Source organism: Coptis chinensis, chromosome 6 (assembly GCF_015680905.1).
Source record: "Coptis chinensis isolate HL-2020 chromosome 6, ASM1568090v1, whole genome shotgun sequence".
Taxonomy (NCBI): Eukaryota; Viridiplantae; Streptophyta; class Magnoliopsida; order Ranunculales; family Ranunculaceae; genus Coptis; species Coptis chinensis.
In genome coordinates, this window is record NC_141461.1 from 34968025 (window position 1) to 34992949 (window position 24925).

The following is a 24925-nucleotide window of genomic DNA, read 5'->3' on the forward strand; positions in this document are numbered from 1 at the left end:
TTTTGCCAAAACCACGCCATAGAAGCCCATTTAGCAGCCCAAGCCCACGCGGTTTTGCCAAAACCGCGCGGTGTTTCTCAAACTTCGTAAGTGATTTGATACAGCATCAAACCTGGAACCAAATATTGGTCGATTTGGTGTTTGGTTTGGTGTTTTTTTGGTGTTTTCATCAACATGTAGTTCTCTTGAGAATTTGGTGTTTTGATGCTAGGTTGATATCACTGCTAAAGATGCTCTTACATTACAAATTCAACAAGCATTTCTATCCTTGAACTAAACCCGCACAAAATATAGAATTAGAAAAAGCCTTGCAGAGTTGAGCATAATGACAGTGATCTTTGTCAAGAAAAGCAAAAACCAATAGAACAGAGGAAACTGTATAGTAATGATTATGCCTGCTTCCACCAGCTATACTAAGAAGGAAACGATATTTTGGGACATGATGGTTGGGGTAATGCAGTCACTTTATCCTTGAACCTCTGCAGCTCCTTCTCCTTTCCTTTTTCCGACAGTCTCGTATATACGTATGTCACAAAGATCAGTTCTTCCAAACGAGTAGCATCTTTGAGCAAGAGCTTCAAAAACTCAAGTTCATTGTTATGTCCTTGGACCCTCCTGGCCTTGGCAACCTTGAGATAACACAGACTGCATATTGGAGGGAAAGTGATATTCTCTTGAACATACACGGCGCTTCTACCCTAGGCACAAGATATAAAAGTATGTCAGAGACAGCAATAATAGATAACAAATCAAATGAAGGGTAAGCTAATTTCAAATCTTTGATGGATACCTTAATCACATCCCAAATAAGAGTTTCTAGTCTAGGACAATCTGCGAGTACATTTGCTATCCAGGGAAGTACTATTTAGTGCCGCCTTGACAATTTGGTGGCCTAAATTAAGCAAGACAATAGAATGTGGCCTTAATGCATTAATTTTAATCAATTTTTTATTTTTAACTTGTGTTATTCAATATAATCCAATAGAGAGCGAGCAAGTGAAGTGATTTTGTTATTTGACAGAAGAATTTTATTTGTTTTTTAGATATAGATAAAAGTTTGGGTTTTTTTTTATTGTGAGTTGGTTTAATGTTTTTTGTTTTTTTTAATTGTTTGTAACGAGTGGGGTAAAGTTTAATAAAGAGTTGGGGTTCTCGGGGATTGTGAGTGATTTTGCTATTTGGTAGAGGAGTTTTATTTGTTTTTTAGATATAGATAAAAGTTTGGATTTTTTAATTGTGAGTTGGTTTAGTGTTTTTTGTTTTTTTTAATTGTTTGTAACGAGTGGGAGTGGGGTAATTAAGTATTGACAAAGAGTTTAATAAGGAGTTGGGTTCTCGGGGATTGTGAGTGATTTTGTTATTTGGCAGATGAGTTTTATTTATTTTTTTAGATATAGATAAAAGTTTGGGTTTTTTAATTGTGATTTGGTTTAGTATTTTTTGTTTTTTTTTAATTGTTTGTAACGAGTGAGGTAAATTGTCACACCCCAAATTTCCAGAAAATTAAAAATAGGGAATTATCCACACCCTATTCCATCTTCTGAAAATCCAGGATGAAATAAAACCCTAATAACCCATTATCAACCATGATATTAAAATATGATATCAAATTAAAACCAAACGAACAACTCTTAATGTACAAATTCAAGAATTTACTAAACCACTCTATTACATCTATTTCAAATCAAAATTTTATACTTCATAAAACTTATACCAGTAAGACTCCAAGAGCGAATCCCAATCAAGCATCTTCATCCGCTGCATTCCACCATCTATGTTCCTAAGAACACACTCACGTTGCAAAACAAAGCAAACATGGGTCAGCAAATTGAATTTGCTGGTATGAGTAAGACTAAAAATATAAAATAGTTTCATACTTTAATTATTCAAACAACACTTTATATGTACCCATAACTTAACCATTCTCAGCTTGGAAGACAGGTAGTTCCGTCATTTCAACCGGCATAGTTTCTTCCCAAGCAAGTCATCCATTATATTAACTCATTATAATAACTTAGTAATTGAATTAAATCTTACCGATATCCACTACTGTATAAGGGTAGGACAACGTCCCTGCACAAAATATCATTAAGTCCTACCCTCCTGCAAAACAAAGTTAGGTTTCCCAAACCTAAACATTTAATTCGTACATCTACTTCTCTCACCATAACCATGAGAATATACAATCTGACATAATATATCACCCCACCATATCAATTATATCACGTTAACAATATTTACATTCCTTCATAAGAAATCATATGTTTCATATCATAATATACAACCAATCATATCCAATAACTCGCTCATACATAAAGCCAATATTTTTCTTTAAAACCACTCGTCTATTTATGAGAATGAGAAGAATCACAACCAGGGAGTACATTCATCCCTCGTGAGTATCAACTCACACAAACCACATTAACATTTATCATAAGAAATCATATACATCATAATATATAAATATTCATATGCAATAACTCCATCACACGTAAAATCAATATTTTACTTTGCTTATTAATTATCTCGTTTACTCCTTTATTAAAAGACACAGCCCAACCTTTAGTTCCTACTCCACGATTTGCACTACACACATTTGCCAAATCACACATACTTGTGTGCCTCACTCACACCGAGTACCACTACAAGACATATGTCCCAAGCGGGGATATCGCCCCCAGGAAACATATTTTCATCTTGTAAACTCGTAACTTGTGAGTCACAGCCATCTCTGGACTTCCCATACACACAATCACAAAGCCTCTTTTGGGCATAACAAAATATCAGGTCATTCATGGCACATTCAATGAATACCTTAGGTCATTCCCGCCACATTCAAGGAATACTCATCATAACACTAACAGGTCATTCATGGCACATTCAATGAATACTTTGGGTCATTTCCGCCACATTCATGGAATACCCACCTACATTCCTGTACATTCAAGGAATACAGCCAACCCGCAAGGCGAATGCCTTAGTTCCTCTCTAAGGCGGCTTTTCACATGACATCATTAGTCATAAACATTTCATTTCTTTTCATCAAAAAGGCGTGGAGAGATCTAAAGATGTAGGCGACACATTAAATTTTCACCAGACACTTTTACACCGGATTTTAACACTCAAGAGTTATCAGTTATTATAATATTTTCATTACAAAACAAACATCATCTCAAACAATAATTCATTACTAAAGATTTCAAACACAAAACTAATCAACTCACCTCATTATCAATTATATAAATCTTAGATATCAAAAAATTCAATAATAAATAACGCATTAGTTAAATGTCTCGGGAATACATTTTAAACAACCACAATCACGTACACAATTAAGTACTAACATTGTACACATATAGTTATCACAATAACTAATAACTAATATATAATATAGTATAGTATAGTGTAGTGTAGTGGATGCACTTTTGCTCAAAGCTACCTACGTATCCAAATCTTTTAAGATTGGAATCAAGCCTTCGTAGTTCTTATCAGCCACATAGTCAATGCTATAGTTTTTTCCATATTCATCCAAATGACATGTAACTTAATTATTTAGAAACTAGGGTATGTAGACATACTTTTTTATGTATAACTCGAAGTCCCAACCTCATCCCATCTAAGAGAAAACTTAGGTTAAAAACGGTAAAAATCCTAATTTCAGCAAATTAGATTTCTGACGGACTATCTTCCGAATGGAGCAACTCTTTCCACAGGTGTCCAAATATATCGAGGCTTTTTGTGTTGAAAAGCTAACACACAGAAATTATTTTTTTATGTTTTACAAAAATGTTCAATCTCATTCTAAGTATACGAAAACTATGTTAGAACACAGTGCACAAAAACTGATTTCTGACGCACTGTTTTCTGCCAGTTAAACTTCCAGACATCATATCTACCTCCACAGACCTCGAAATATGATGAGGCCAATTGAGTTAGAAAGAAGACTTATAAAACTCACCTTTTCATGTTTTACAAAAACTCTAACTCTCCCTCTAGCTTTATGCAATTTGTGATCAAACCTTATGTAGAAAACTGTTTTCTGACGAATAGAATTTCTGACGCATATAATTGTCGATGTCATATCTTTTCCATCACTCATCCAAATTAAGTGAGGCTCACTGCGTCGGATAAAAGACTCTCTAAGGTTTCATTAGATTTTGGTTTCGTACAAATCTAGAAAGTATAGTGTCCTATACACTTCCTACAATGCAACATATCCAGAATATGTGCACAAACAGTTATCATATATTGAAGTCAGTTTTCATAATCTTAAACACGAGTATGAACTTGGGTCAATATATGAGATTGTACCTCTTTAAGTCTAGATTCTAATGGTTTTGGAATCAACACAAAAGAGTAAATATTTTATTTTATATGATTTTATTACTGCAGACTGCTCAGTTTCAGTCCTAGTTTTTGCGTCAGACTTCAACTTAAATTTCAGTATGCAAAACGACTAGATATGAAATTTTACAAAACACGAAAGTTGTAGATATGCGTGTCTACAGTAGACAGGCATTGGATTCATATCAAAAAGATCAAAAACGAGTTTTCTATGCTTAAATTACTAAGAATAGTTCTGAAATTCTAAAAATCAAAACCCTATAACATGAGTCCAATGACTTCACATCATTCAAAACAGTTGCAGGCCTATATAATACTACCAATCAATCAATAAACACATGATTTACTCACTACCGTATACAAGTACTCCTGAACACAACAATACCTATATATCAAAGCTAAACTTTTGGTGTCAGTAACTCAATATACCGAAAGTCTCTAATTAAACAAATAATTTCGATCTCAAAGTTCTATATCATTATAGATAATTAAATACGCAACTAATCTAAACCATAGTAATAAATCAATTATATGAAAATAATGTTTAGACTACTCACCCGAAATTGAATTTGCAAAAGAATACCCATATATGCTTCATTTTCTCCAATCCCTTTCTTTATTCTTCCCCTTCTCTTTATTTCTTTCAATCAAAAATATTCTTTTTAATGGAGGCTAGGATTTTATTTTTGAATAATGAGATTTTTACAGAGGAAATTCGCAGGTATTGTTTATTCAATGTTTTAAGTCTATTTAAGTTAACTTATGAGCCTTAAATGGGTCTAAAAACACCCAAGGTCCATACCTATATGAATAGGTACATTTTAACAATGTTTTCAAGCCCAAAAATGATTCTAAAATACCCACACAAGTTCTAACAACAATTCATATAAAAACAATTTTGAAAAATCAACAACAACCAAACAAATTCTAGAACAAGCTAGACTTCATAATATAACAGTTATTTTCAATTCAAATAATGTAATTTATGTTGTTTAAAAATTGGGGTTATTATAATAATATTGTCAAAGAGTTTAATAAGGAGTTAGGTTCTCGAGGATTGTGAGTGATTTTGTTATTTCACAAAAGAGTTTTATTTGTTTTTTTAGATATAGATAAAAGTTTGGGTTTTTTAATTGTGAGTTGGTTTAGTGTTTTTTTGTTTTTTTTTAATTGTTTGTAACGAGTGGGGTAAGTATTGCAAAAGAGTTTAATAAGTAGTTGAGTTCTCGGGGATTGTGAGCGATTTTGTTATTTGGCAGAGGAGTTTTATTTGTTTTTTTAGATAAAAAAGTTTAGATTTTTTAATTGTGAGTTGGTTTAGTGTTTTTTGTTTTTTTTAATTATTTGTAACAAGTAGGAGTGGGGTAAGTATTGCCAAAGAGTTTAATAAGGAGTTAGGTTCTCGGGGATTGTAAGTGATTTTGTTATTTGGCAGATGAGTTTTATTTATTTTTTTAGATATAGATAACAGTTTGGGTTTTTTAATTGTGAGTTGGTTTAGTATTATTTGTTTTTTTTTATTGTTTGTAACGAGTGGGGTAAGTATTGTCAAAGAGTTTAATAAGGAATTGGGTTCTTGAGGATTATGAGTGATTTTGTTATTTGACAGAAAAGTTTTATTTGTTTTTTTAGATATAGATAAAAGTTTGGGTTTTTTAATTGTGAGTTGGTTTAGTGTTTTTTGTTTTTTTTAATTGTTTGTAAGGAGTGAGGTAAGTATTGCCAAAGAGTTTAATATAAAGAGTTGGGTTATCAGGTATTGAGAGATTAATTGAAATTGTGTGTTTATTTTTTTTTTTAAAATATGGTTGGTTTATTTTTTGTTCTAAATAAGTGCAACTAACTGAACTATTTATTAGAAAGTTTATTGTTTTGTGACAATAATGGTGTGCTCCTATTTTTTTGTTTTGGTTTGGTGGCCCAAAACAACTGCTTGGGTCACTTTGCCTAAGTACCGACACTGGTAATATCATAACTTAATAGCACCAACTCCAACTTTCTTAAACACGTCATTGGACTGAGCAGATGTTCATAGTCGATTCTTTGCCAGTGCAGAAAAACCTTGACGTATGACAAGCACGAAAAAATGGGTGGTGTCAGATTATGAAAAGGTTGTACAATAATCTTCAAAAACGTACTAGACATTGTCATCTGCATATATCTCGACTAATCTTGATTGGACTATCATACATAACTGCATAAGTAACTCTCACAAAAGATTTTAGTATTTTGAACGGCTGAACAAAACTACATAGATAAGTTGGAAAAAGGATCAAATTATTGAGATTTCAACCAGATCATGCATTTTTCATCAATGATATACAAGATGGGAAGCATAGAAATCCTTACGATAGTATCTTGGGTTTTCTAGGAATTTCAATGTCTCTGCAGAAAAACTAAAAAGTCATTAATTTGTTTGCTCATAATTTCAAGTTTCAACATCGATGGCGGATTTATTGTTCAAACAGACACATCCCTTGGTAATTATAGGGGTATATCTACTATCTATATACTAAAACAGAGACCTTTAAAGGAGGATTTTCTCTCTCCTATGTGTCACTCTAATATGAGAGTTAGATTTTTCTCTATCCTATGTGGCACTATAATATGAAAGATAGTATTTTCTAATAGCCTACAATCCTACCTACATTGAACCTCTTTGGAGAGTTTGAGTGTATTTTTAATTCTTATATTTGGAGCTCTTTGGAGAGTTTGAGTGTATTTCTAATTCTTATATTTGGAGAGTTTGAGTGTATTGTCAATTCTTATATATTTGATAAAATAAAATAAAAATTTGCTAAAAAATAGGTGATTTGTAGAATGTAATTTCATATTACGAATCAAACACTTTTATTGTTCTAATTTTTATATATTTGATCAAATAAAAAAATTGCTAAAAAATAAGTGATTTGTAGAAACTAATTCTATATTACAAATCATACAATTTTAGTGTCTATGAGACTATTATAAAACACCGACTTATTTCGAATATATCTTTAACGCGTAACAATTATACTAAAAATAACATCACAAAATATATAATAGAAAATGAAAAAAAAAATAATAACGACAAAGCAATAATGACAAATATTTTAAAATATGTATAATATTGAATGAAACTAACGTAAAACAAACAATTAATGGGGAACCAAAAACTGGATGCAAATGTATCAAACTAACCTCAAATAATATTTAACGGAAAATCGGAAATTGGATGCAAATACAAGCATTAAACTAATCTTAAAAATTAATTAATAGAAAATCGGAATATGGATACAACTACATTAAACTAACCTCAAAGAATAATTAACAAAAAATCAAAACTTGGATGCAAATACATCAAACTAACATTAAAAAATAATTGTCATAAAATCGGAAACTAGATGCAAATACATTGAGCTAACCCTCAAAGATTAAATTAACAGGAAATCGGAAATTGAATACAACTGCATTGAACTAACCTCAAAGAAAAATTAATTATAAATTAGAAACATAATGCAAATGCGTTGAACTAATCTTAAAAAATAATTAACGGGAAATCGGAAACTATATGCAAATACAACTTTATCAAATAATAAACGAGAAATCAGAAACTAGATGCAAATACATTAAATTAATCTCACAGAATAATTAACGGGAAATCAAAAACTGGATGCAAATGCATCGAACTGACATTGAAGAACAATTAACAGGAAATTGGAAATTGGATGCAAATGTATTAAACTAACCAAAAAAAATAATTAACAATAAATCAGAAACTGGATACAACGGCATTGAATTGATCTCAAAAAATAAATAACGAGAATTGGAAATTGGATGCAACTGCATTAAACTAACCTCAAAATATAAATAACGGAAAATCAGAAACTGGATGCAAATGCATTGAACTAACCTCAAAATATAGTTGGGTTATATGTTGTGGGAATGTCTCGATAAATATAGTTTTGTATTTAAAATGGTGTTTATCTTATCTCTTTTCGTATTCAAGTAGCTTCAATATATATGAACTTCGCTTTATTAGGCAATCTCACAAAACATCAATCAAACTTCTATTATTAAACAACAAAATGAAGTTGAAGGATTTTATCAAATGCAAGTTTTTTTTTTTTAATGGAGAGTGAGGTTTTCACGTTATAAGAAATTTGGTTTAGTGATAAATATAATATTAATATATAATAGTTCTCAAGATATTTGCAAATATTTTTCAGAATAATTAATATAACAACACCCGTTCGTAGATAATCTTTGAAGATCGATTCCATATAGTGAGTCATGCATAATTTAAAGAATAATTAACTGGAAATCGAAAACTAAATAATCTTCGATGATCCCACATAGTAAATTAAGCATAATTTACTTTTTATGTCATGTTTGCAATGACACTACAGATGGATCAGTAGAACTTGGTATTACACACCATATTAGATAATTATAAGGAAATCGAAAAACTGGATTCAAATACATAACTGAGCTCAAAGAGTAATTAATGGGAAATTAGAAACTTTATACAAATTGCATTAAACTAACGACAGAGAATAATTAATGGGAAATTAGAAATTGGATGCAAATCTTTGAAAAATATTTAACGAAAAATCGGAAATAGTATGCAAATACATCAAACAAACCTCAAATAATAATTAATGGGAAACCAAAAACTTGATGCAAATGCATTGAACTTAACTCAAAAAATAATAAACAAAAAATAAAAAACTGAATGCAACTGTATTAAACTAACCTCATAGAATAATTGGTGGGAAATTGGAAACTAAATGCAAATGCATTGAAATAACCTCAAAGAATAGTTAACGGGAAATCAGAAACCGGATATAATTGTATCAAACTAACCTCAAAGCATGAATAATCATAAACTAGATGCAGATGCATTGAACTAACCTTAAAGAGTTATTAACGGGAAATTGAAAACTGGATCCATATGCAATGAAGTAATCTCAAAGACTAATTAACGAAACATTGAAAAATGGATGAAACCGCACTGAACTAACCTTAATGAATAATTAACGGGAAATTATAAATTTGATGTAACTGCATTGAACTAACCTCAAAAAATAATTAATGGGAAATCGAAAACTTGATGCAAATGCATTGAACTAATCTCAAAAAACAATTAACATAAAATCGGAAATCGGATGCAACTGCATTGAACTAACCTCAAAGAATAATTAACGGAAAACCAAAAACTGGATGCAATTGCATTAAACTAAAAATCAGAGATTAACTAATGGAAAATAAAAATTGAATGCAAATGCATTGAAATAACCTCAAAAATAGTTAACTAAAAATCGAAAAGTCGGATGTACTGCATCGCGACCGACCTCAAAGCATAAATGTCCACTTTTTAGCCTTCTCACATGAATAATTACGAGTAATTAGGAACCCAAAACGAAAGTGAATTTATAAAAACAGACCCTTACATATATGTAAACTGTATAGAAATTGTAAACTATCGAACTAACCTAGAAAAATAATTAATATGAAATCAGAAACTGGATACAGATGTATTAAACTAACCTCAAAGAGTAATTAACGGGAGATTGAAACATGGATGCAAATACAATGAATTAATCTCAAAGACTAATTAACGAAACATCGAAAATTGGATGCAACTGTACTGAATTAACCTTAATGAATAACTAACTGGAAATCATAAAGTGAATACAATTGTCTTGAACTAACCTCAAATAATAATTAATGAAAAATTGGAAACTTGATGCAATTTGCATTGAACTAGCCTTAAAGAATAATTAATGAAAAATTAGAAACTGGATGCAACGTACTACATTAAACTAATCTCAAAGAATATATAATTAATGGAAAATCAAAAACTTGATGCAAATGCATTGAACTAATAATCCTAAAACATATTTGTATTATATGTAGAGAGAATAAATGTCTCGACAAATATAGTTTTGCATTTTAAATAGTATTTATTATAATTTTTTTTATTGTGATTGGGAATGTCTTGCTATTCAAGCAGTTTCAATATTATTTTGGCCACATTGGACATTCTCACAAAACTTTAATCAAACTTATATTATTAAACCTAACAATAAAAAGAAGTCGATGAGTTTTATCAAGGTTTAGTGCTTCCTTTTTATAGAGAATGGTGCAAGAAATTTAAATGAGTAATTAATATAATTTTTATTTTTTCATAGTTATGCATAGTTGCTAATATTTTTTAGAATAATTTAATATAATGACACCCGTTCATAGGACACGTTCATGTGATAAATCTTTTCAAATGAGAGTAGTATATTTTTTGATGATATGAAAATAATCAATCTGTTTTAGTGATTTGTACACATTAGTACATAAGCTGAATGGTGATGATTTACAGCTAAATCACCATAAATCTAATAAAACTATTATACAAGCTAGATTAAGTTTAAGATAATTCTATTTGAAAATTATGGATTAATATTCTAAACCATAAAGTGAAAAGGTTATCTCAATTTAATCCCTTAGTTTCCAAGTACTTATACACCATAATCGCTGCTCATTAACATATTTCGGTTTATTTTCAATAAAAATATATTATGATTTGAAAATTTGCCGCTAAATCACTATAAATCTAAGAAAACTATTATACAAGCTAGACCGAGTTTAAGATAATTCTATTTAAAAATTACGGATTAATATCCTAAACCACAAAGTGAATATGCTATCTCAATTTGATCCCTTAGTTTCCAAGTACTTATGCACCATAATCATTTGCTTTCATTAACGTATTTTGATTTATTTTTAATAAAAATATATTCTGATTCGAAAATTTGTGTGAGACATTTTGTAAAGCTTTTTCAGCACACAAAATATTTAATAGATCCCGGGCGTATGCCCGGGTCCAAAATCTAGTACATATATATATATAAATTTGTTGCAAAGACATGTAACTTAATTGAAAAGCAGCATATAACAACCAAATTCCGTATTTTCTCCTAAGAAGATAGCCTCATATGGATTTACAACAGTACCCGTCACATATATCACTCACTACCTCCCTTTTTTTATGGGCCAAATAGAAAAAAGAGAAAAAATAAGTAAGAAAGGACAGAATCTTAAGCAGGGCGCGATGAAACAGATTATGGCGAAACAGGAAAGTCTGACACAACAAGATCACCCTGCAATGAGCATACACTACAGATCCAATTACATGCAAATTGAATCCCAGGGGCTCAGCCTCCTGTACAATGGCATGTTTAGGGGTCAAGCACCAGGTAAGCATTCTTTAATTTCATTGATTATGTCCTATACAAAAGTGGATTCCTCCTTTTAATTAAGATCCTATTGTTCTACTCCATTGAATGACGCCAACAAGGTAAATGAGGATTAACCATCCCAAGTTTACTTCCTGAAGACCATAAAACATTTGTTCTGAAGTATTATCAATGCCAAACAAAGAGCAGACAGAATCCAAAACGTAAATATAAAGCGATTAAGCATGTGAAATGTAAACGAGTCACTGACGCATTACAAATGCCATTTTCCTTCTTAACCTAATATCCTAAGAGACGACAAACACCAGTAATCACGTGAAGTAGACACAATTGACTGATTATCTATGCCTTACTCGGAGGAAAATCTAAATCTCCCAACTAAAAATTTAGACCAATAAAAATTGGAGTAAAGGGTTCTATAAATTAGATGCCTCCCCTGCATATAGTAGCAAAGTATATCAGGCATAGTCGCGTCTTCCATCATATCCCCAGTATTAAGGTTACAGCGGAGGTTGAGATTACATGCTGTTTGCTTTATTTATAAGTTGATAACAAAGGAAATAGGAATAGTTTCCTTAGTTTCCATCTTTCCACACGGAGAACCAAGCTAAAACTGAATAGAGCAGCCAAAAATCCAGTCTATTTTTTGAGAGACTAATAAACCTCCTCCAATATGCTGCACAATAAGAAGTGCCAGTCTACGTACTCTCGTTTTTCATCATAGAAGTACTACCTATACTTCTATGCATGTTCTTGTCTTCATACTACTATAACTATAACGCACTCAAAAGCAATTCGATCTATTTCGTCTACAAAAGCAATTCTATTTCATCGATTACAATGCAATCAAGAAACATATATTTAAGATAGTTGTTTATATTGTTAGGAAATCCTAGCTGTTGTGACCTATCTTTCTCTCCTCCTCTATTTATAATCCCTCACCTCTCTTAGGCCCTCTACCTGTCCCTCCATCTCTCGGTCCATCGGTTGCCGCATAGAGGGTTTCCGTACGACCCTAGGGTTTTTCCCTTGCTCGTGTTGGGCACGTGTCCCGATGGTACAACTCCAGGCCAGCTACCCCTTTAGTTCGCAGCTTTCCAATGCCAGTCCTCGGTTCTCGGCCTTCACGCTCGACTCCTATGTCTGCGGCCCTTCTAGAATGCCTCCCATCCCACCGTATGTCCTCTTTCTGGATCCATCATCCGCCGGACCCCCGGCTATCATAAATTGGGTCGCTACAATGCCCCCTCTCGAGTCCGCGAACCTCCTGAATGTTCGTGGATTCGAGAACTCATCTTTGCCCGCCTTTTCTCTTGACTTCTGTTTCACGCTTCATTATTATCCGTACACGTGTCCCACGCGTGCTTGGTTCGGACCGCCTCGTTTCCTGTTCCTCCACGCATCACGCTTCCTCTGGTTCAACTGACAGCTCCTTGGTTTATGCTCCCCTTCTTTTACCCTTTTACCCCCTTTGCACTTCAAATTCCACTCCTCCCTCTCTCTTCCTCATTTACTTCTCACTCTCCTCTTTCTTTCTCACCAGACGCCATTTTTTACTCCCTATTCTCTTTCTCCACTACCCCCTCTCCTCCTTGCATTCAGCCCTTCCCCCTTTTTAGATTTCTTCTCCCCCTTCATTTCTCCGTTCATTGCTTGCTTATATGCTCGTTCTTGCCATTGGATTGGTGCATCAGGTTGGTAGTCTTTCCTCTTCTCTTTTGCATTTCCTTTCGTGAACTGTTCATCTTCATTAACTCTCTCCCGATGTTGGATTCCTAATCGGAGGGTCCAACTTCCTCGCGGTCATATGCGGAGGCGTCCACTCCTCCGTCAGATCCCACCGCGGCCCCCTCCACCACTGGGCGGCCTTTTAAACTTCCACCGCCTCCCCCACGCTCCCGTCAACCTAACCTAGAAGCGATTTGGGTTAGCTATGGCATTCCAGATGATATCCTCCTTGAGCACGTGCTTGACGTGACTCACTCTCCCCATTTAGTTCCCCTCATACCTGGATGTCTCGTGGCCACGGTTGGCCAAATTGTCTCTGTCTTGCGGCTGCCGCTGTCTCTACTAGACGTTGAAGTATGCAACCACTTCAACATTCCCCTTTGCCAGGGTATAGAAAATTTTTGGCGAATCATGTATGCCGCGAACCACTACAACTACCACCATGAGTCCCAAATAGTCCTCCGCGACATAATTTCTCATTACTATATACGCAAAAGTACCAAAGACGTGAACGTGGGGTGCCACTCCTTCTGTGTCCATCCCGGTAAACAGTCCTTCGTCCTCAAAATCACCACCTCGGACAAAACTTGGCACCACTACCCCCTCACTACAAAAAGAACGACTTTACCCGACTGACTATGGCTGTCGTGAAAGATATTACCCGACAGCCAAGAACCGCAGCACAACTATCGGAAAACACTCAGTCGGCATAGGCTTCCAACATTTATTAACGGTTAGAACAGGCCGTCGGGGTTGATGATCTATGCCGACGGTTATTCCCACTTCTTTGGCCCGTCGGGTATTCTTGCTGTTAAAAACCGTCGGATATTGCCTGCTGTTACAAACTGTCGAATATTGACTGTTGTTAACAACCGTCGGCTATACCTGCTGTCACTAGCCGTCGGATAAGACAAGTGTTATAGGCCGTTGGGTATTCCAATAGTTGGCGCCTGCTATTGTCCGTCGGGGTAGTTTAGTACTAGAGAGTTAGTATCCGTCGGGTATTAGTTTTTTTGTTTTAAAAAAAATATTGGTTATAATAATTCTTTTAGGTATCCCAATCTCAATCCCAACATTACATTCTTTCCCCTCCAATTACATTCTTGCAGGTTCCACTCAAATGCTACAAACGCCAATAGATTCATAAAGAAACAATTAGAACAACAAAATGCTAAACTTAAAAGTACCTTGCTCAAAAACATTGAATAGTTTGTGACTTGCATGACTACAATAACATGATTGTTCAAAGGAGAAACAAGACTCCAAGCCAAGATAGAAACAATATCGGGGCAAAATTTAAATTTAAGACCGAACAAGAAATGTAAGACTGAACAAACAGCCTAACCAAAAGGCTGAGAAGGATAAGCCTTTCCTCACTTCCATTTACACCAAAAAAATATGGAAGCGTCTAATGTCAACTGTTAAGTGTAGAAACAATGAACAACGGTGTATTTTAAGGACGATGAGCAGCCCAACCAAAAGATTTTCCCGCCAAAGGATAACGACCCAACTCCAATTAATGTCAACTGTTAAGAACACGAAAACATAAATAAACAAATTAGGTTAAATATGTCAAAGGAGAACACGTACATCAGCAGAAAACGTCATTTGAGAATGAACAACTCACAATATTGTTTTCAGGTCTCTTCCAGTAGAATCCATGTAAGAAGAGAGGCGAGATTGCAGGCAAGGATATAAATCATCAATGCATGCTTTCCCATCAACTCTAGAACAATAGTTGGTCGTCTATATCCCCACACATCAACCTATAAGAAGAAAACAAAACAAGATTTTAGCTCTAGAGTGTTACAGTTTCAATATACGATACAACTGTAAACTAGTTATTGTATGTCTCTTCCAGTAGAATCCATGTAAGAAGAGAGGCAGTAGATTGCAGGCGGCAAGGATATAAATCATCAATGCATGCTTTCCCATCAACTCTAGAACAATAGTTGGTCGTCTATATCCCCACACATCAACCTATAAGAAGAAAACAAAACAAGATTTTAGCTCTAGAGTGTTACAGTTTCAATATACGATACAACTGTAAACTAGTTATTGTACGTCTATAAGTATATCAAACTATGAAACAAAATGCCAAATAGGATTTATGCAATGCATAACTAAGACACATAAGTTTGCAACGTGGAATTCAAATATCTAACCAAAGACATAAATTCGGTAAAGAAAATTCCAAATTTGCACCGGTTGTAAACACATGTGTAACTTGAACTGTGAAGGGCCTTGTTCACATGCATTCTGTCACATTAAGTAGATTGGTTAGTTGAAGACTAGATTTATAGTTGTTCTTGTCGGACCAACAAATTGAAGTTTTTTATTTCTTGCATGCAAAGACTTCTCCACCAGTCCACAACCTCCATTCGGTTTGAAGATTTTGTTTGGAACCAGTGTAATAGTTCACGGTGGATAGGCATTAGTTGACACTAACCTCAGAAAATTCAAATAAAATAGAAATGAAAACAGAATGGCTTAAGTTAAGAAATTATACTAGCTTACCAGAAAAGTCTAAAATAAATCCCATGACTACAAGACAGGAGGCGGGGATCATCCAGTACAATATTCTGTCTTTGTGTTCTTGCATGCAGTTCAGATTTAGATAAGACATCAAACTACAATTCTTTCTCAATGAAGAAATATTTAGTTGCACTAAGATGAATTACCTTGAAATGTACAATAACATGGCCATAATGTAACCCAATCATGCAGGTAACAACTGCCATCACTGAGCTGCACAACATGGTAAATCAAATTTATTACACATACAACATAGTGAGAAGGATTCATCACATTTACTTTTTATGTAAACCTATGTTGGCATGAAAATGAAATTAATCCTGAAAATGCAAGAAAACCATAACAAACCTTAAGATTCCTTCAGGTTCAAAAGCAGACTGACACCAAGAAGGAGCACCTTATGAAAGTGGACCATAATTTGGTGACTTGATGCTACATTGCTGAAAAAGGGAAAAAATGGACGTATAACATCTGACCAAGGAAAAATAGCATAGAGTAATCAAATTCTTCCATTATATTACTGCAATCCTAACCTTTGTCCTAGAATATATAGCCTTTTTATATAGATGTTGAACTCCCAATAATGTATGATCTATCATTCCAACAGCATTGCAAGCAGGTCCAGTGTCTCCTCTTACTCCACATTTCACCTTCAAATGGAAATAAAAATATATACAACTCATTAGCTACAGATTTCGCATGAAGGACTCAAGTTCGAAATCAAGTTTAATATTAATACGAAGAGTGTTGAACCTACAGTGAAGGTCCTTATTGCAACAAAAGTGCCTTCACTTGGAAGTTGGTATTCCCAATCAAGGACAAACAAACCATACAATAGAGCCATGTGCACAACAGTAAGCACAAGGACCACCAACCTGAGAAAGAAAAGAGATGAGAAGGAACAAAATGACAAGTGATCAGGACCACAGGCTGAACCATTCAAAGTAACAATAATGAACGGTTTTCTACACATTGCTGCAATAATAAGAAAATAGAAGAGGAGGACTGCAAGATTCTGTCATACACAACTCTAGCATCCAAGACAAGAATCTATGAAATTCAAATTCTGATCTTAAAATGTAAAAAATAATGTTTCCATGGTTAATTATTTTCCTCAAAATATCATAGCAAACTTTAATAATTGTCAAGTAGCAAAAAAGAAAAAGGGCGACAAAGTGAAATAAGCAGAGAGTCTTCTCACGATAAAAAGCATAATCATAACCAAAGAGAACCATACTGTTAAAGCAATACATGTGAAACTTACCACTAAAATTGGTACTTTTTCAGCAATGACATTTCTGATTTAACGACATCACCACGCTTGAGCCAAATCTCACATAATGTAGCCAACAGATATGCTATTGCGATTCTCTGAAGGAAACAAATGCTTGTTCATCAATATATTTCAAAGGACACAACACACCATACACATTAACAATATGAATTCTTTTTATCTGTAAGTCCTACTCGAATATCTACTAAACTGATGTTTACACAAAGGTGACAAGTTCGGAAACATAATCTTTCTACATATCTCTTCACAGAAGCATGGACAATACCAACATTTCACAACTCACAAGATACTGACAGTCTGACATATCGATTCTTGTAGGAGTGTCAATGTCTTTTGAGTTTTTATTTAGTTATGCCTGTGTTACTCATTGTCTTATCATTATTGGCGTGTGATTAGTTGATGCCTATGTAATTTTAAAGATATAGGAATAATAATATATATCTCAAGGTAATAAAGTTGCTTGTAAAATTGCACTTCAGCAACAGCAAAAGCCTGAGGTGTCTAAAAGTGACCTCCACAACATTGCGGTATGGAGTTTCATAGACCTCAACAAAAGAAAACATTGTAAGGCTCCACTTGCATTCATAGAAGCACTATGAGTGTGCCAACAAGGGAACTGTTTGAAGACAGAGATCTGAAAACATGAAAATGCAAGTTATGGAGGTTCAACAAGGGACAGTAGATCCAATGCAATAATGGCCTTTGCACAAACAAGTTCTATCCTTGCGCACAGAAGATTTATTCACTTCATCTCCCAATATTATGGACCTAAAGCTAAGGCCCATGACTATTCCTCTATAAATATGCTAAAGTACAGATCTTACATTCCTTTTTTATATTTATCTAGTCATTACTATTCTTGTATAGATTTTTCTATTGCCCTTTCTAGCACCATTTATGTTTATTTCAAAATATCAGCATAGATTCACACCAATTGAGTCATTATATTTATGGAGAACTAATTACCATTAGACTCATGATATTTATACTTATGGAGAACTAATTACCATTTATAGTAGTAAAACTTACTTCTGATCCATGTGCATGCCATTGCATGATCACTGAATATTAATGGGTACAAGGAGAAGACAAGCATGTACTGATTTACACAAGGATTTATGATTGTGGTACCTGGTGAAGGAAGCACTCAAGAGTTGCCAGTTTACCCATTACCAATGCCATCTGGCCCAGGTAATCTGCAACGTTTTCTGATGCAATATATTCGCTCAGTATAATTAACAACAGTAGTTGGTAGAGGCTATGAATATGGAACGTCTTGTTCTTCATTACGGGATATCATTATTGTTCTGTAAGCACCATACACCAAAGGGCCACTCCCGTCAATTCCCAAATCGGCTGGATTGCAAAAGACTATATTTCCTTTTGTTAAGTTTGGATTCATTTCGCTAGGAAGACAAAATCTATCAAATACATTAAAGGAAAATTGTCAAAAACCATTCGAGAAAACAAAAGTTGGTAATGAGAAAGTTATAGCTAATTACCCGTCTTGTACGACGGGGTAGAACTTTTCACTTGTAGGGAAAACATTAATTGCAGGCCCTAATCGATACACGAAAAGTTCAAAGTTAGACAGTTGACATTAGGTAAAAGACATCCTTAATAACATATTATAAGTCATGCCAACATTGATAGGAAACTAAAGAAACTCTTACCGTAAGGGTTTTATTGTTCCCGAGTGTTATATTCGTTATGAACTTACGATCTGTGGTACTTGCTGCTACTGTCAGTATCCATGGTGCACCACTTTGTACAGTAACCGATAAGAATCCCCTATCTCCAACAAAAGCTGATGTGAGAATTCCATGTAACAAGCAGAAATCATAGAAGTAAGAAAAAGAATTACTTACATCTATAATAGAAGCCAAGGAACCTGCAGCTTCTCATCCAAATCAATTTAAACAAATCAATCAACCACAATGAGAAACACAAATTCCAGACCAAACTAAATTTTTACATTAAATTCACTCTCCACTAATATCAATCTCTTATATAAAGCTTAGAAGTGATTTTATAAGTACCAATAGGGATATGACCAAGTGCTCAAGAACATCAACACCTTCTCTCGTCTGAACAGTGGTAGTTGAAATCAACTACAAAAAAAATCATATTTATTAGAAAATAATTTTGTTAAACTATAATCACCAACAAAAAGTATATTCACCCTGACCCTAATGCCCTAACGCGTGCTAAGTTCCGTACTTTTCAAATCTAAATATTTAAACTTAATGAAAAACCTAAAAAATCACTAAAACAAACGAAATCAAAATTTTATTTGGGAGAGAGAGTGAGAATGAGAGAGAGAGAGAGTGCACGTTACCTTCTTGGAGGGGGAAGGAGAGTTGAAGCGGCAGCAAGTGTGAGGGAGAGACGAAAAATAGATTTTAGGTTTTCTTTTTCTTTTTCTTATTTTATTTTTCCAAATTAATTTAGTGGGAACGAAATTTGTTTGGCGCCTGATAATTGGGGAAAGGTACGCCGACAGTTGAAATTGGTTGGAAGATACCCAGCGGTTAGCAAATATTGCAAAATATTAAACAACAGTTGGGAAATTTCTTAAGTCCCTCGGAACTCACCAACGAGTGAAAACAGTCGCCCTATCCGAGGGTTAGTAACTCTCGTAACACCGTCGGCCACATCTAAAACCCATACAATACTCAGAGAGTTTACCCGACAGACCTTCAAATTTTACCCGATAGACGAAATACGTAGGTAACTTCCCACAGACAGAAACTGTCGGCTATTCTTTATAGCGTCTGTCGGGTAAACTCGTTTTTTTGGTAGTGCATGTATGTCTCCGGTAATTTCCTGTCCACGGATATACCCTCTGAAGTGACTATTAATCATCTCACTTTTCTGCCTCGTGGTGAGTTCGATTAACTACATCTCTTTCTTATGTCGATTGTGCTGCGGACTTGACTATTTCTGACTCAGTTGATGTTGCTACTCTCAATCTGCTGCCAAAAGACCCTGTACGTGAGGCCACCTCTCCGGACCAAGCCTCGAGTGCTCTTGAACATTCAACCCTTGCTGAAGACCTACTACCGAACTTAGACTAGCCCCCATGTTGGCTATCTTGTCATTTTGCTAGTTGTTTTGTAACTAACTCATCCGACTATGTGTGTCATTGTTATTTTTCCATTGCGTACTTATTTTGTTTGGAACTGTTTTATTTCCCCGCATTATATGTGTGGTCTCTTTGTTTTAATTATTGTTTTGCCTGAAGTGCTGCTATTCATCCCTTTCCATCTCTACTCTCTCTCCACTCGTCGGTGTCCTCACTAGGGCTTTCTCTCTTCTTGCCCCCATGTGTGACCCAGGCCTCTCATCCTCGAATGACTCATTCCACTTCGCAGGCACTCATAGACTATGAGGTCCGTTGGGGAAGCACAACCTGCCGTAGACACAATTTGAACAGTTTGTCTGCGAAGGGCTCATCCCCCCTGCGGCCTCTCTTTTGGAGTGGCTTTGCCGACCGCTGGGCCTCTCTCTTTGCCCCCAAGTGCATCTTATGCCTTTCTTTAGCGGATGGCTCTCCCTGATCCGCATCTCTAATTTGATGTGGACCTCTCGTCCTTAAATATCTCTTTCTCCCAAGCCGTGTTTAGTATGATTGCTGAATTTACGCATAAGGGCAAAATTTACTTCCCAAAAGTGCCATTGTATTATATATTTACAAACAACTCCAGTATGTCGTTCTGGATTTTCATTACATTCAAACGTAGAATTTTTTTAACATTCTCACATTCCACGGCTTTTCTAGTACTTTTCCCTCCGCTGTCCGCAGCTTGTAAGTGCCAGCCCCTCCTATGTCGACCACTGTATAGGGCCCCTCCCAGTTTGGGCCCAGCTTTCCGTCGTTCTCTTTCTTGGTACTGTGTGTCACTCGTCGCAGCACGGAATCCCCTATTCTGAACTGTCGCGGCTTGACTTTCTTGTTATACCGTCTCTGAAGGCATCAGTGATACTCTTCTAGTTTGATTCGCATCGCGTCCCTTCTCTCTTCTGCTAAAGTCATATTTGCTGCCAGTATGCTCTCATTCAGTCCCGTTTCCACCACTCTTGTCCGCATTGTGGCTGCCACCATTTCCGAGGGGATCACGGCCTCAACTCCATAAGCTAAAGAGAAGGGAGTTTCCCCGGTTGATGTTCGAGGTGTTGTCCTGTAGGCCCAGAGAACATGACTCAGGTCATCTGCCCATGCGCCTTTCTTATCCTCTAGCTTTCTTTTGAGATTGTTCATAATGGTCTTGTTAGAAGATTCTGCTTGCCCGTTGCCTTCTGGATTGTATGGAGCTAAGAACCCTTGCTTCACCTTGTACACTTGTAAGAATGCCTGCACTTTGGATCCTGTGAACTGGGTTCCATTGTCCACAATAATAATATACGGCAACCCAAATCTACAGATGATCTTCTCCCATAAGAATTTGATCACTTGTGCTTCCTTGACCTGTTGTAGGGATACTGCCTCGATCCATTTGGTGAAATAGTCTGTGGCCGTTAACATGAATCTTCTTTTGCTGCTAGCCATGGGCAGCGGACCCACTATATCCATTGCCCACATTGCGAAGGGCCACGGACTAGACACACTATGTAGTGGTTCTGCTGGCGCAAAGATCATCTGAGCAAATCTCTGACATTTATCACACCGCTTAGCATAGTTCAGGGCATCCCTCTTTATGTGTGGCCAAAAGTAGCCCTGCGTTATCAATCTGTGCGCCTTTGTTCTGCCCGCTGAATAACTTCCATAGTATCTCCCATGTAACTCCGCCAGCACCTCTATGGCCAACCTCGGCCCGAGACACTTCAACAAAAGCCCGTTAAAATTCTTTCGGTATAACTCTCCTTCTATTAGTACGCACCTCCAAGAAGTCTGCTCCAATCTCTTTTTCTCCTTTTTATTTGTTACCACGTCCTCAGACAAAAAACTCTTGATAGACTTCATCCACCCCCCCTCTTCCTCTTCGGCCTGACATATATCCGCCTCTTCCTCTTCCACTTCCTCTGTACTAGGTTTCTCCAATCGCTTTATTTTTATCACTCTCTCTTCGGACCCAGGAATTGCAGCGGCCACGTATGCTAAGGCATCGACATGTCTGTTCTCACCGCGACCCAGATGTACGAACTTGATCTTTGCAAACATGGCGGCCCTCTTTTGCAGTACTTTCAAATATTTTACCATCCGCGGGCATCGCGCGGCAAACCCCCCATTTGCCTGGCACACTACCAAATTCGAGTCCGAATACACCGTCAGCTCTTTTACCCCCACATCCTTTGTCATTCTCATACCTGCTATTACCGCCTCATACTCTGCCTCATTGTTGGATGCCGCGAACCCTAACTTCATGGTTAACTCCATTCTGTTGTTCTCCGGCATAACCAATACCACTCATATCCCACTGCAAGCGTCTGTGGCTGACCCATTGGCGAATACTCTCCACCCATTTCTCTGGTCCCAGGGGTCTAACCAGTCCTGCTCAATGATTTTCTCCGGCTCCATGATCATCTCTTCTCCCCAGGTGGGATCCTCTGCTGGGAACTCTGCCAAGAATTTTGTCACCACCTGCCCCTTCTCCGCTGTCCTGATCTGATACTATATCTCGTAAGAACTCAACATTACTGCCCATTTCAACATCCTCCCAGATTTTTCTACTTTTAACGCTTGCTTTAAAGGCAGATTTGTCACTGCCACTACTGAGTGTGCTTCAAAGCATGGTTTCAACTTCAAGGCAGAGAAAACCAATGCCAAGGCATACTATTCGACTCTGCTATATCGGGTCTCGGCATCCAGCAATGTTTTGCTTTGGAAGTACACCGGCTTTTCTAACTTACCCACAATTCTAACTAGCACTGAGCTAATTGCATACTCTATGACCCCTAAATACAAGTATAGTTTTTCTCCCTGTTCTGGCCGCGACAACAAAGGGGCCTTACCTAGATAATTCTTCAACTCCTAGAACGCCTCCTCGCATTTCGCAGTCCATACAAAATCCGGAGTGCTTCTCAGCAACCGATACAACGGCCTACACTTGTCTGACGACTTTGAAATGAACCTATTCAAAGCCGCGACCCTTCCCGCAAGTCTCTACACCTCTTTGACGTCCTGAGGCAACGACATCTCCACTAGGGCTCTTATCTGCTCAGGATTGGCCTCTATTCCCCGGTAAGTAGCTATGTACCCCAGAAACTTCCCCGTAGTAACGCCGAATATACACTTCTCTGGGTTAAGCTTTAAATTGTACGACCGTAGTATATTGAACGTTTCTTTCAAACCCTCTAAATGTTCTTCCTCTGACATACTCTTCTCCACCATGTCGTCTATGTAAATCTCAATCCCCTTTCGGATCTTGTTTTCAAACATTTTCTCCCCTAGCCGCTGAAATGTAGCCTCGACGTTCTTCAACCCAAACGGCATTCTCATATAGCAATACGTACCGCCTTCTACCACGAAGGCTGTCTTCTCCTTATCTGGCGCATACATGGCGACCTGGCTATATCCCATTGATGCGTCCATGAAAGAAAATATTTTAAACCCTGCGGTTCTATCCACCAGCTCGTCTACTCTCGGCATGGGGTAGATGTTTTTAGGACATTCTGAATTCACGTCAGTGAAGTCGACACACATACGTACCTTGCCATTCTTCTTAGGCACCGCGACCACATTTGACAACCAGTCGGTGAACGACACCTCTCGTATTATACCTACCCCCTTCAACCTCGTGACCTCCTCACGAATTCCTTCAGCGTACTTCGGCCTAATGCCTCGCATCTTCTGTCTTATTGGCTTAGCGTCTTCCCTCATATGTAACTTATGACATGCGAATTCTGGGTCTAATCCGGTGACCTCCTCAATCGTCCACGCAAATACATCTTTATTGGCAAACAAAAACTGTACTAACTTAACCTTCCATTCCTCAGACAAACTAGAACCTACTGATGTGAACTTCTCCTCATCGCCTTCCCCTAGATTCACTACTTCTATCTCGTCCAAGGTCTTCGGTCCCTCTGTCGACTCCGCCGACCCCTCCCCGGCGGTGCACTGTAATTGTTATGCCTACCTCTTCTTGGAATGCGGAGTCTCTTCCTCTGAACCGCGGATCAATCTCTTCACTATACTCTGATGACTGTTTTTTGCTGTCACCTGATCCCCGCGGACCTCATATACCCCGGTAGGAGTAGGAAATCGGATCACTTGGTAGTATGTAGAAGGGACCGCTTTCATCTCGTGAATCCACTTCCTTCCCAGGATGGCGTTGTATTGCGAATCGGCATCCACCACTTTGAACCTTGAGAACACTGTAACTGGTCCAGTGGTCACTGGGAGTAGAAGTTCCCCTAAAGATTCCGTCATGCTTCCGTTGAACCCATACAAATTTGTCGGTGAGGGCCTCAACTGCTTCCTTTCTATCTTCATTTCCTCCATTGTCCCTTTAAACAGTAAATCCACCGCACTGCCGCAGTCCACTAACACTCTTTTTACCATGTAATTTCCTATCGCCACCGTGATCACCAACGCATCCTCATGCGGGGAATCGATTGCCTGAAGGTCCGCGTCGGTGAACATTATGCTTCTCCTTCCATTTGCGGACTAGGGGGTCGCCCGCGAATGTCCTGTCGATTCGTGGACCTGTTGTATGCTCACCGCCCGCCTTATCCTGTCTCGGTGTGCATTATGGCTCAATATCTCTCCACTGAAGATTACGTTGATCGTTCCCAATATCCTCCCATGGGTCGGTGCTTGCTATACTTTTTCCTCTTCTGTTATACATTCCTT

General features: G+C 36.6%; 2 protein-coding genes and 1 pseudogene across 3 annotated transcripts; all 3 read right to left on the bottom strand.

Annotated features, from left to right (window-relative positions):
- Positions 1–413: 413 nt before the first annotated feature.
- LOC147492709 (uncharacterized) lies at positions 414–18637 on the bottom strand (annotated as a pseudogene). The gene is made up of 8 exons (XR_015199479.1): positions 18265–18637; positions 17104–17210; positions 16599–16714; positions 16373–16500; positions 16188–16279; positions 15986–16052; positions 15115–15284; positions 414–645 (listed from the first exon to the last, which is right to left on the bottom strand). The product of XR_015199479.1 is annotated as an uncharacterized LOC147492709 (transcript).
- A 2472-nt stretch (positions 18638–21109) lies between these two features.
- LOC147492710 (uncharacterized) lies at positions 21110–22528 on the bottom strand. The gene has a single exon (XM_086567601.1). The coding sequence runs from the start codon at positions 22526–22528 to the stop codon at positions 21110–21112; it is 1419 nt and encodes a 472-aa protein (XP_086423727.1).
- A 1677-nt stretch (positions 22529–24205) lies between these two features.
- LOC147492711 (uncharacterized) lies at positions 24206–24715 on the bottom strand. Its single transcript, XM_086567602.1, has one exon. The coding sequence runs from the start codon at positions 24713–24715 to the stop codon at positions 24206–24208; it is 510 nt and encodes a 169-aa protein (XP_086423728.1).
- Positions 24716–24925: the final 210 nt, after the last annotated feature.